The sequence below is a fragment of the Etheostoma spectabile genome, chromosome 23 (assembly GCF_008692095.1).
Source record: "Etheostoma spectabile isolate EspeVRDwgs_2016 chromosome 23, UIUC_Espe_1.0, whole genome shotgun sequence".
Lineage (NCBI taxonomy): Eukaryota > Metazoa > Chordata > Actinopteri > Perciformes > Percidae > Etheostoma > Etheostoma spectabile.
This window is the reverse complement of record NC_045755.1, coordinates 11,469,489-11,481,493: the sequence shown is the minus strand read 5'-3', so window position 1 is coordinate 11,481,493 and position 12,005 is coordinate 11,469,489. Positions and strand designations below refer to the sequence as shown.

Genomic DNA, 12,005 nt, shown 5'->3' with positions numbered 1-12,005 from the left:
ACGATTACAGCCGGACTCTGTAGAAACGTACTTGTCTCTGCATGCATGGGATATATAGTCATCATAGACCTTTAATACCCTTATATAACACATTCACTATACAATGTTTAATGGAAGTTTCGTTCCAGTAAGCCAGGGCATATTAAACAACATCCTTGTATTAAAGCAACTCATGTATCAGCCAGTTTATCTTCTGATTATTTAACAAAATAACAACTTTGTTTAAATCACCAATCAATCCGACCTGATGAAGACCCCTTAGGCTGCTTCAGACTGCAGGCAAAAGTGACCCAAATCCGATTTGTTTTTGCTCATATCTGATTTTTTTCAAGTCCAAGTCCAAGTCACAAGGATATCTGATCTTTTCCTGGTCTGATTTGGGCCACTGTCCATATGTGGTCCAAATCCATTAGAGGTTGGATATTTCAAATATGCAACCTGAGTCTGGCTAGTAAGATCGGAATTCATGCAACTTCGATGTCACTCTAGAGTGACCATTGTCACAATTCTGCGTTGAGAACACGTCCCTAGGAACAGCGTCAGGCTTTGATGCAAACACAAGCATAGCGGCCGATGGTGGAATAGCAACATTTTTCCCATTGACTTTAAATGGCAAAAGACATGTCTATATATCAACAAAGAAATGTTTTTGAGGTGCATCAACTTACTTACCAAGTCTGAACACTTACAAAGGATGCTGATAGCCAGGCTCTCTTTGGCTAACTGTCAGCACAAATTGAGCTGAGTCTTCCTGCAGGCTTTCTATACCACGATAGAATGGCTTGAAGAAAGGTAACCAAGGCATTTTTTCCACTAAAAATGTTACAGAGTCCATGGTAGAACTGGTAGAACAGACATTACCACAAAGTAATGAAATAAGTGTGGCAGGACACCTTTAATGAACGAGAGCAGACCCATGGGACTGCGCCCGGCTGAGCCGCCTTTCACTGCAGGCTCATATGACCGTTCTCCTGAGTTCCTGTAGCTGTAATAATGGCTATATGGTTGTAATTGATCATTTGTATTATATTATAATACATCCGAGAGCCCTTTGAGGTAAAGCCTGTAACGTGGATGTAAGGTTTTTAACGTCCTGTTCCCAAACTTCCGTCTGACGGCCAGCGTTAGCTAGTAGCACGACATAATAATTACTCTCCTTGGTTCTCTTAATACATCCATGGGTTTATTTTGATAAGCATTTAAACAGGGTGTTGCAAGTGGCACATGACATTGTATTACTTGTTTGCGCATGCGGTTCACTTTCCGGCCGTGTCTAGTACTTGAGTCTGATGAGGGCCACATTTCAAAAAAATAATTTGAACTGTCAATAAAAAATATTTTTTTTTTTAAATCAGATCTAAAAAAAATTGGAAATGAGCATTAAGGCTTGCAGTCTGACGTGGCCATAGGTTTCCTCTTTTTGACAAGCAAGAGACAGAAAGAGAGAAAGAAGGAGGCATTTGTGACAGAGGGAGAGGGTAGACGTTTGTTTCCTGATAAACTGGCGTGGCCTTGACGCAGGGCATCAAGCAAAGCTGATTTTAGCTCCTGGGATTGAGGAGGACTCAAGGAACATCTTGTGATGGAAATGACAGGGAAACAACTGTACAGTCCCACAGGAAATAATCACACACTGAGAAATATAAACGAGTTCAGATTTTGCACAGAAAAGATTTAATCACACAGTCTCACCTCATTTGACTTTTCTGGTTTTAATTAATTTAACTATATTATGTTGAAAAGATGGAGCAGACTACCCATGCATATGGCTAGTTATGTTATCCTCTCTCCCTAATATTTTACTGTCATTCTGCAAAAAAACTAAAGACAGACAGACAAACATGACCAGCTGAGATTGTTATTCCACATCTGCAACTACTGAATGCACTAAGACAAGCTGCAAAGACACTATTATTTCCACTTTTTGTCTGCCTCAGCTTTCCCGCCAACACACACACAGACATGTAACTCCTCTACATGTCTCTTGTTCACACTTTCTATATCTCTCGCTCTCTCTTCCTGACAAACACTCACTGCAGAAGTTGCATCAGTGCACTATAATGTAGCAACAACATCCTGTGGTGAACTGTGTGCCATCCTGTCTCATGTTTCACACTGTGCGAGATGCAGTCTTTTTTGTTAACCTTTATGTATTTACATAATGAGAGCTGACTGAGAGCTGCCCAGTGCAACCAGTCCGGTTAAAGCCACATAGCAACTAAACTGAATCAGCTAGGAGGTAATCTGTCATGCTCAAGGGCACCATAACAAGGGACATGTAGGTGAGAGATGCAACAGTGTTACTGATACTTTCAGTACCCTGAATTTCCCAGACAGTCTGGGGATATTGACAAGAAAGTCTCTAGTCATAATCTAACTTCTCTAACCTTTAGGATAATGCTGTCCTACAAATTCATCCTACTGATACAAGCTGCCACAGCAATCGGGAAATGAAACCCACTTCCTTCCCGTTCAAACTTAGGCCTTGATTGTTCAACATCCTCTCCATCATCCATTGCTCATTTATGCATCTTGTGGTTGTAGTAATCGGATGCACCACAGCATCCGTTCATACACATTTAAAAAAAAAAAAAAAAAATCAGTTTGCACCAGTATCTCAATTTCAATCAGAGAGTGATCTCATTTTGTGAATATTTTGTACAGGAAAGCATCCCGGTGACCAGAAGGTTCTCACAAATGAGTAACTTAAAAATCTCCAGAGGACATGTAAGAAATACTAAAAAGAGAGGTTAATTTCAGCACCTGGATGGAATTGAGACACCCCAGGGACAACCACAACCACAAAATTACATTAAATGAAAATCTTATCCAGATATACAGGAGGAGACAGAGCATAGACACTCAAGAGGTGACAGATTTATGAGTCAGGACTTACCTGGAGCTCACACCACGCAACTTCCACAGTAGTCTCTGTATCCAGTCCCTTGTACACAGTCTTAAAGGACCCTCTTCCAATCTCGATGTCAAATTTCAAGAAGCGCCCATCCGGGGAGGTCCCTACAGCTTTTGTTTCCACCTCCTCTATATCCTCTTGCACTCGTTTCTCGGCCTCCCTCTGCTCGGCCCGTGCTTTTGCTAGGTCCTTCTCCTCCTCCGTCTCCTTCTCCTCCTCAGTCTCCTTCTCTTTCTCCTCGATCGGACTACTAACGCTAACCCCGTCCACGTGTTCTATCACTTTTCCGTCTTTTGTCACCTGTTGTGTGGACTCTGACCCTCTGGGACGCAATGTGACATCAGGCAGTTTGCGTAATGTTTTGTCGGTAACATCCAATACTGTCGGGCTGGGCTCTTTTACTGCCCCATCTGCGCTATGTTCTTCAACAATACTACGTGTGGGAACAGCAATTGTGATACTGCTCTCATCTAAATCTTCCTCAGCATTTTCTATGTGTCCTTCTGCAACTGACCTCCCCAGGCTAAGACCAGGCTGGAGGGCTGAGGTTTGCAGGTAAGGACCTCTTGAGACTTCTCTGCCTTCAGCATCTCGCACCCCAGGTCCAGGACCTGAGGGAACTTGAAAGAAGAAGGTGGGAGGCCCTTCACAGTCTGGAGGTGAGGTGAGTATCACAGCTGCTTTGCTGGGCAGGTCCAAAGCTGTGGCATTGGAGTCACAAATGACACTCCGGCGGAAGAAGCGGTGCTCGGCTATTTTAGAGTCTCTATCCATTGTGTGGCGCCGACGTTGGACCTCAGGGTGGCTGCTAAGCTTCTCTACCACAAGCGTGTCTGAACTGGCAGAGCCATTCACATTCTTATGGGGGGTTTGGGGTGATGGACAAGGAGAGGCAGAGGGAGGAGGAGGGGCAGGGGCAATCAATTCTGCCGCTTTGCTGCTGCTTTCAGACATTTCTCCCTAAGACTCAGACCACAAAAAAAGAATTCTGTGCATATAAATAAGGACTTAATCAGATCAATCTATGTGTATACTGTGTGTATGCAGTCACAAATCTGTATTAGCAAGCTTATTTTTCAAAGGATATGCTGTCCAACCTCCAATGAAACTCTGGAAAAAAGAAAATGGGTGGATAACTCTAGGTTCCCCGGGCAATGTCAACTCTTTCAACAAACCAATCTACAGTTCCTACAAGTCCCTTCTATACAGGGCTCAGGGAAGCCCCAAGAGAGCAGCAGGGGCTTTCGCTTTAAGATTCGGGAGGGAAGGGACGAAAGCCAGTCAAAGGAGGGGGAGTGCAAGAACTGCAATGATGTGACAACCGTCAAATTAACACTCGAATCCATCCTGCTGCCACCATCCAGAGAGGGACATCCACGACATGGAAGGATCTGAGATATAACAGACCAGCATAGCCTACCAAAGGCTGATAAAACAAGGTATGATTGGAATCCAATCCGTTACAGCTTGATGTAGTAGTCTGGTGAAGTTTCTGTAAGAACAGGCTGAGGCCCCCACTGCTCGTCGTTGAATTAGGACTCCCTGGAGAGGTCGCTGGCCTGTCTGGTAAGGCCAGACAGAAGACTAGGCCTAGCCAGGCCCAGCTTGATCTGCTTCGCCCCTTGTTACTAGAAATAAAATGGAAGAAGGAATAGAGTTGTAAGATGAAACTATAATTTTCTTTATACATCTGACCAATCACAAAATTCAGCATCTGCTTTGATTTGACCTACTTAAGTGACCCAACCAACTTCAAGGGAACTCCAAATGATACTTTCCCTGCCAAAGTGGTTGGTATATAAGCTGCCAGATACTGTAAAATTTTACAACCATTTGGCTGGTGATCAGCGGTATGAGTGACAGAGGCAGGGTGGGAAATGAAAATCAAACAAATGCTGACACATTTTTGGTTGCAGTTGACAAATCTGTCAGCTCCTCCAACCACTAAGCAGAAATTCCTCATTTGGATGTTCTATTCCTAAACAATTTGGTTGGTAAAATAGTGACACTAGCTTGGTACAAGTTTTGTGCAACAAAAAGTGACTATTCACATTAATTAAAATACAGGCTTAAACAATTCATTATTCCATATTTGGCTGTAAAAGAATTCAGCCAGACTTTGGGCTGACAAAAACTTCTTGGTTTGGGATTTATCAGTGATGGTTTGACTTTGAGTTGAGCATAATCTTTAATCTCCAACTCAAGGTTGTTAACAAGAATGAGATCTGCATCCAACCTCAACCTTTTGCCCCTGTGTAGTTAATTCAGTGGAGTGATGCAGAAGAATGTGAAATTTAAACTGCACAAACCACTTTTACATATATCATCCCAAATGGTGTATGACCTCTTTTAGGGCTGCACAACTAATCAAATTTTAATCACAATCACTGTTTCCCACGATCAAGTTTGCGTGATCGAGCGATGTTTTAAATGCGTCCTTCCGTTCATTCTGTATTTCAGAATGCTCCGTTTTGTTGCAAAGCCAATGTACCGCTCCGTAAACCACTGTCTGATCATGTGCCAGTCAGAGCTGTTCCCTGCACCGCGCAGCTTAGTTTATAGATTTTTTCCACAACAAATAGCAGCCCGTTATACGTCAGTCACAAGGTTTACCAGTTTACCAGTAAACGCAACACTGTGTCCAGTTTGTTTGGTTTTTCAGACAACAGGAGTGGTGCTAGTTAGTGTCTGTTAGGTCACAGGGCTTTACGGGGCAAGCAACATTTTTCCTAGGTCGCACCTAATGTCCTCGCATCGGCTGCCTCTCCACAAACGTAGCAATGTTGTTTATATTGATATGGTTTAATTTTGTGTTTCACAACCCATTTCTTCTGTAAAACTGTGCCGGTGTTTGGATCTCTCCTCTTACTCTCCGCGCAGCCCCGCCCCCATTCACTCACACGGCTCCCAGCAACATGGAGAGACACAGCGGCCGCTGGTCCACACTTCTGACATTTATCCACAGTTTAATTATTATTAACACAGCTGTATATTGTTAAGCATGAGAGGCAAACCTGTATTTGTACCAGTGTTTCCGCTGGTAACTCTGCTATTGCAGCGGCCACGGAGAAAAACACAGAAGAAGTTATTGAATGCAACTAACTTCCGTTCGTAGAGTAATAGCGTGTGAGACGGAGCCTGCTGGACCTCGGCGAGAGATGTGACCCATGGCCAGAATATCATAGTTCATAAAAATGCAGCGCACTGACGATACAGGCATTTAAAACACACAAGGTGTGTAACTCCGCTGATCCGCCATTCGACCCGTGTTGGACCCATTCATAATGAGTCAGCCGTCACTCTGGGAGTACGTCCCTTGCACTCCCCCACTCTTCCTAGCTCTTTTAATCAGTTATTGTTGAAAACAAGTAAAGGAGCTTTCTCAGAGATACTTTTTTGAAATATATCCTAGGTTATTTATTTCAGATGGCTAATTATGTGTTGGAGCTGTATGTATGTATGACATACAGCTTCAACATAAGAGAAATATATAGCACAATATGTATGTGAAAGCTGTTATAAATAACCTATGTGGCAATAAAATTTGTTTTGGTTAAAATCAACAAATAATTGTGATAATTAATCGTGATCTCAATATTTATCAGAATATTTGTGATTATCATTTTGGCCACAATCGTGCAGCCCTAACCACTTTATAGCAAAACATAGGATGCAAAGTCTGCTTGAAAGTCAAAATGATCTCAAATTAATGGGTCAAAAAGAATATGAAACACTACCGTTCAGAGAATACTTTTACATTTTACTGGGTTAAATTTGTCCTGATGGTTTCCTAGTAGTAGTGACCAAAACACAACACCAGAGACTAATGTAGTCCCACAGGCTACTGCATGTTGTCTCAAATAAGGGAAGTGGGTGAAGGATGAGCACTGATAACAGTTAGGTATGTGCCTTAAGGCCACCAGGTAGAACCTGACTGCTTGGCTCTACCTTTTCCTACGTAAAAAATATGTCCTATCCAGCTGTAAATACTGTTACATTATTTGTATAATGATGTTATTAACAGGTTTAAAATGTATTCTGAAATAATCCCTATTTTACATTCAATGGCACCTGGCTGTAGGGATTAAGAGAAGTCAAGTATTCTGATTTCACAACAGGTAGTGGTTATAAAACTTTAACATAAAGACAACTGGAAACAGAACATAACTAGTAAATTACATTTTAATTTCAACCAGCCTATGTAAATTGAAAGGTAAAGTGTGCAACTTAATCATTTAAATTAACGTAAATGTGTACGTACAGTAATGATCACAGGTGTGCTGCTTTACCAATCAGTTGTCCTTTCATGAATTAAGTCTTGCTAATACCATAGCACACAAGTGCAAATTTATACCGAAAAACACATATAAATATTGATTTTAAGCACTTATACAATACGCAATTATATACTAGCGTAAGCAACAGAAAAAAAGTTTTTGCTAAAAATTGTATTTTACGGTTGCCAATTCCTCTGTTTACAGACTCCCAGCCAAATATAATGGACATACTTTATAAACATTCAAACATGGCCAAAATTGAATGGTCCAGCTTAGTTTTCAGATAGAAGTAGATATCTATTAAAAAACAAACGTATCATTAAAATGTAAAGGCTGTTATCAGAAACATCAACACATCACCAGTTCATGCCAACAGGTAAAGTAATTCCATTGAGTACGGCTCATTAAAACCTAATGAATAGAAGCTGTTCGTCCTGTTAAAATGAGCACAGGAGCAAAAAGTCCTGGGAAAAGGCAAGAGTCGTTAGGTAGGCTCGCTTATTAATATAGGCTAACTGCTTATGGCCATGTATTTTTAAGTTGTGTGACTTGTGAAAATATCTGAATCTTAAATGGCTAAAAACAAATGTGTGTACGTTTCTAAACGGGCTGGTAAGACTGGTGATGGTTAACGTCCTAAACGTCAGCTTTGTAAGTCAGGGGTTGGCTGCTGCCCGTTGAGGAACTTTAAAAAAAAACGAGGCTATATAAGCTACAGGTAAAAAAAACAAGACCAAAAAAACAACCAGTTACGATTTGTATAAAGCATGGTAATAAAACAAAACATGTACTGTTACCTGTTACATTGGTATGGGCTGTATCGGCACCGTAGAATTATGAAGGTACAAAGTTGATTTAAAAGCCTGTGTAACTCCTCTGCAGTAGGGGGTCCGCTCCGACACAGCACAATTGTCAGAATAGTGCGTCACATTAAAGCCACAGTTGGTTGACGAAAACCCCGAAAAAGAAGCTATTTACAAAAACATGACTTGGCTACGACCTTATCCTTCTAAAAGGGTCCGAACAGCGTGGCGCTGAGCAGTACGATACGTGCAGCAAGCCGCAGCCGACAGACCAACACCTCCCACCGGGTAGAGCAGCCAAGTTCGCTCGCTGGTGTCGCGGCGGCTCTGGTACTTATTTCTGTCTGTGTCTATGTTGTCTGTGTCCGGGTCATAAGGCAACGGTCTCACTCAAAGATGCTGTATCCTCATCCGAATCAACGTTTAGTCTGCTCCCATAACCGCCGTTAAGCTCCTCTTGGCTTGTGTGGCGCAATAAATCGACTGTGATCCACAGTTATTCCCTGTTTTCAAGCCATTGGACGGCGGCTCTGTCTGCTCTCTGCTCTTCTCTGGCGATGACTCGACAAGGCGACGGCAGGGCTTTCACAGAGACGTGCCGCGTCAAGCAGCCACCGTAACCCGGATGATACAGGAAAAGAGGTGTTCTACCAAAGTAAAACAAAATTACGATTTATCATCCAAATCGCACAAGTATGAGCTCTGTGTGTGTGTTGCGGAAGAAACTCTCAGATATAAGTAAAAGCAATGCATTCAAAATAGGTCTACTTGATTAAAACTACAAAAGTATGCGCGTCAAAATAACTCAAAGTAGGCTACTCCAGCAGAATGCCCCACTTCAGATTATTGCAGGCTGTATCATAGGCTACTATTAAATTATATATATTGATGCATTAGTAGGCTACATTACTTTAATGTTGTAGCTGGTAAAGGTTGGGGGACTTGTTTTTTACTAGCCTATAGGCCGACTGCTGGGTAGCTTGTGAATTTCACCAAGGGATCAAGTCTTACCTTTATCCCTAATAATATATTCTCATTAATTTGTTAAATATAGTTTAACTAGTAACTAAAGGGATTAGATTAATGTAGTGGGGTAAACAGGAACACATTTCCCTCTGACATGAGGTAGAGTCAAACAAAATGGAAAAACTAAAGTAAAGTACAAGTAGGCCTACCTCACAATTGTACTTAAGTAAAGTACTCTGAGTGAGTCCACCACTGGGAACAACCGAAAAAATGTAATCTAGTGAACAGTGCAATTGTTAAAAACACAATCCCATTTTTTGGGGCTGTGAGTGTTTGGGAGTACATCCTGCAGCTCTTGAGCTATTTCCTTGTTCCTCACCTCCTATTTGTCCTGTGCTATTATTTTGTAGAGGACAGCAGAGACAGCAGTCTGCATCGGTTTGATCTGACATAGATCCAGTTGTGCCCCTGCTGTGTCTAACAAACCGAGCTAGAAGGAGAGGAAACACCTATCACATTTTGTGGTTTGCTACACCAGTTATACAGTTATACAGTTCAACTACATACGGAAACATTCAGAATTGATCAATGTGGTCAGTTTCTGATTTTTAACCCAAGGGGTTCTTTTTTGTTTAAACTGATCAGTTGTTCATGTGTTTTTCTTATTTTTAGAAAGATAACTGGTCTTCCATGAGCAAAGAAGGGATACTACCTGAAGTATTTTAGTCTACTTAGCCTCCTACAGTGTCAAACTAAAATCCATTGCTGACCTAAGAAACATCATTCAAAGTCATAATTATTATTGAGTATTTTATTGGTTTACTGCAACACATTCCTTTATAAGAATTCTATGTTGACAGGTCAAACCGGAAGCACTGTTGTTTAGTCTTGTAATCTTGACACAATCTTGCAACCAGAGGCAAACTCCATAGTATCCAGTATCCTGAGCCAGTCAACAGCTGCAGTGTGAACCAACAACCAACACATTTATGATTTTATTTTATGTTTCGGCCATGTTTGACCTATGTGTTTGACACATCCATAGTCAAACTTTCGGAATAATATCTTTCCCTCTCTCAGTGTGTGTTTGTCTGTCTGTGTGTGTGTGTGCATGTGCGTGTGCGTGTGTGTGTGTGTGTGCTCATGTGACCTTCACTTGCTCACTCTCTGACGTCCTCACCATCACTTTTAGTGTCAGACAACTTGACTCCCTATGGTATTATGTTTCCTATTGTATATGTACTTATCATGGATCTAACAGTCCTAAAATGTTGTTCAGTGTAATACAATATTAATATAACTCCAGTTTTGTCTAAAGGGATGGAAGAAATATATAATGAGATCATAATGTGCAGATTTTCTTTTGTGGTTTTGGTCTAAAGGTTACAGTCAGTATAGTCTTGCTTTGCCAGACCCTCCTCCAAAGTGCGCTGGAGGTGAGTCTGGCTACTCCACATAGCATTCAGGGATGGGAGGAAAACATGCTCCGGTTTGTTGGCATTTTTTCAAACCAATGACAATTGTCTTGGAGTGTGCTAAGCACCAGAGAAAAGCTACGGTGCCGCTGCAAAATAGGCTCGGTAGGAACTTGTTTTGGTGGAACGTGTACGTTTAAAAGTTGTTTTAGTCTTGCAATAGAAAACTCAGATTGGACAGATAGCCTAGCGAGCTGTCTGGATTTACCCTGCAGAGGTCTGAAAAAAGGTTAACCATAGTCCTCATAAATCAACCAGAGTTTAAATGCCAACAGAAAGGAAGCCAAAGACAACGGATATCCAGCCTAAATGAGTGATATCCGGCCTAAATGAGTGTAATCTGGCGGATTTTCCAGCGGCAATGGAGCAATCCTGGAAGGATATAGACTACAGTCAGCGCATCAGAATACCACCACAGTTAAGGATCTGACATGTTGTCGGTCTATAAGATCGACACACCCAGATATTGAGCTGCAGTGCCTCTGGCAAGAATAATCAAAACGTAATAATGGTTTTAACCTGCTCATTAACCTACTCCCTAAGGAAGGATGAACAGTTCCTAAACGCACATTTTTGTTTTTCACTGTGGGACCTTCTTGTTTGTATTTGACAACACGGTTTAACACCAAGGCTCTTGCAATAAACACAACTTGGCATCCCAACATTTTCTTACTGTCACTTTGAATAAATAAAACTATTTCACTGAAGAGCAACCAGTCTGAGCGCTAACTTCATCCTATCAGACATTCAACTGTTTCATGGTTGGATTTTTAAAAGTGAATTGATTTTTTTTTAAATTTTGGCATTAAGTGGGTCTCAAATATATTGTAAATATAACTAAGTTGACAGATAACCTTAGATTTCTTTCTCAAAATGTAGGCTTGTAATTATCCTCTTTGTTTAGAATAATAACTAATTAATAGTTCTTTTGCAAAAGTCTGCAGTTTTGCAAAATGCCATAATAATCACCACTGATCTATGGGCTAAACACCTTACTGTCAAATGTATACGGCCCTTGTCATATCTTATCAAATATGGCTGCTATCTAAGCTTCCACTGTTAATAGCTAGGCTAATCGGCTCAATATTGCTGCTACGCAATCAGCAAACACTCCTGGAATGATAAAGAGTTGCCATTAATGTTGTCATACCTGTGACTCACAGCTACTCCAGTGTTTGTTGGCCAGGCGGGGACACATACTGGGTCATGAACTTGTTGTTTTGGAACTTTATATGACCACCAGAAGTTTAATATTTGCAATTCCATCAATTTGGGTCTTGATTCTTGAACAGATAAGTTGTTTGTCTGTGCGTGCGTGCGTGCGTACGTGCGTGCGTGCGTGCGTGCGTGTATGTGTGTGTTGGGGTGCTCCTTTGTCTGTGTGCACACATGATGTTTATCCTGCACTTTGCTTAAGGCGGTGATACATTAAGCGAGGTTGCCACAACAGCATGACAGCAGGTCAGGACTGAACATACTTTTGGAGAGTGCACAAAGACATTATTGAATGCATGAAATTTGCATACATAGTACACAGTATAGAATATAGTACATAGTATATTTACAACTG

General features: G+C 41.3%; 1 protein-coding gene across 17 annotated transcripts in view; it reads right to left on the bottom strand.

Annotated features, from left to right (window-relative positions):
* Positions 1–8,587, bottom strand: part of wnk1b (WNK lysine deficient protein kinase 1b) — an 85,241-nt gene extending 76,654 nt beyond the window's left edge. For 7 of the 17 annotated variants that reach the window (XM_032504732.1, XM_032504731.1, XM_032504735.1 and 4 more), the window contains exon 1: positions 2,897–3,868. In XM_032504732.1, the coding sequence (XP_032360623.1) occupies positions 2,897–3,868 (972 nt within the window). Of the gene's footprint in view, positions 1–2,896; positions 4,543–7,988 lie in introns of those variants that run through there. The other 10 variants (XM_032504737.1, XM_032504729.1, XM_032504738.1 and 7 more) reach the window with 2 other exon arrangements.
* Positions 8,588–12,005: the final 3,418 nt, after the last annotated feature.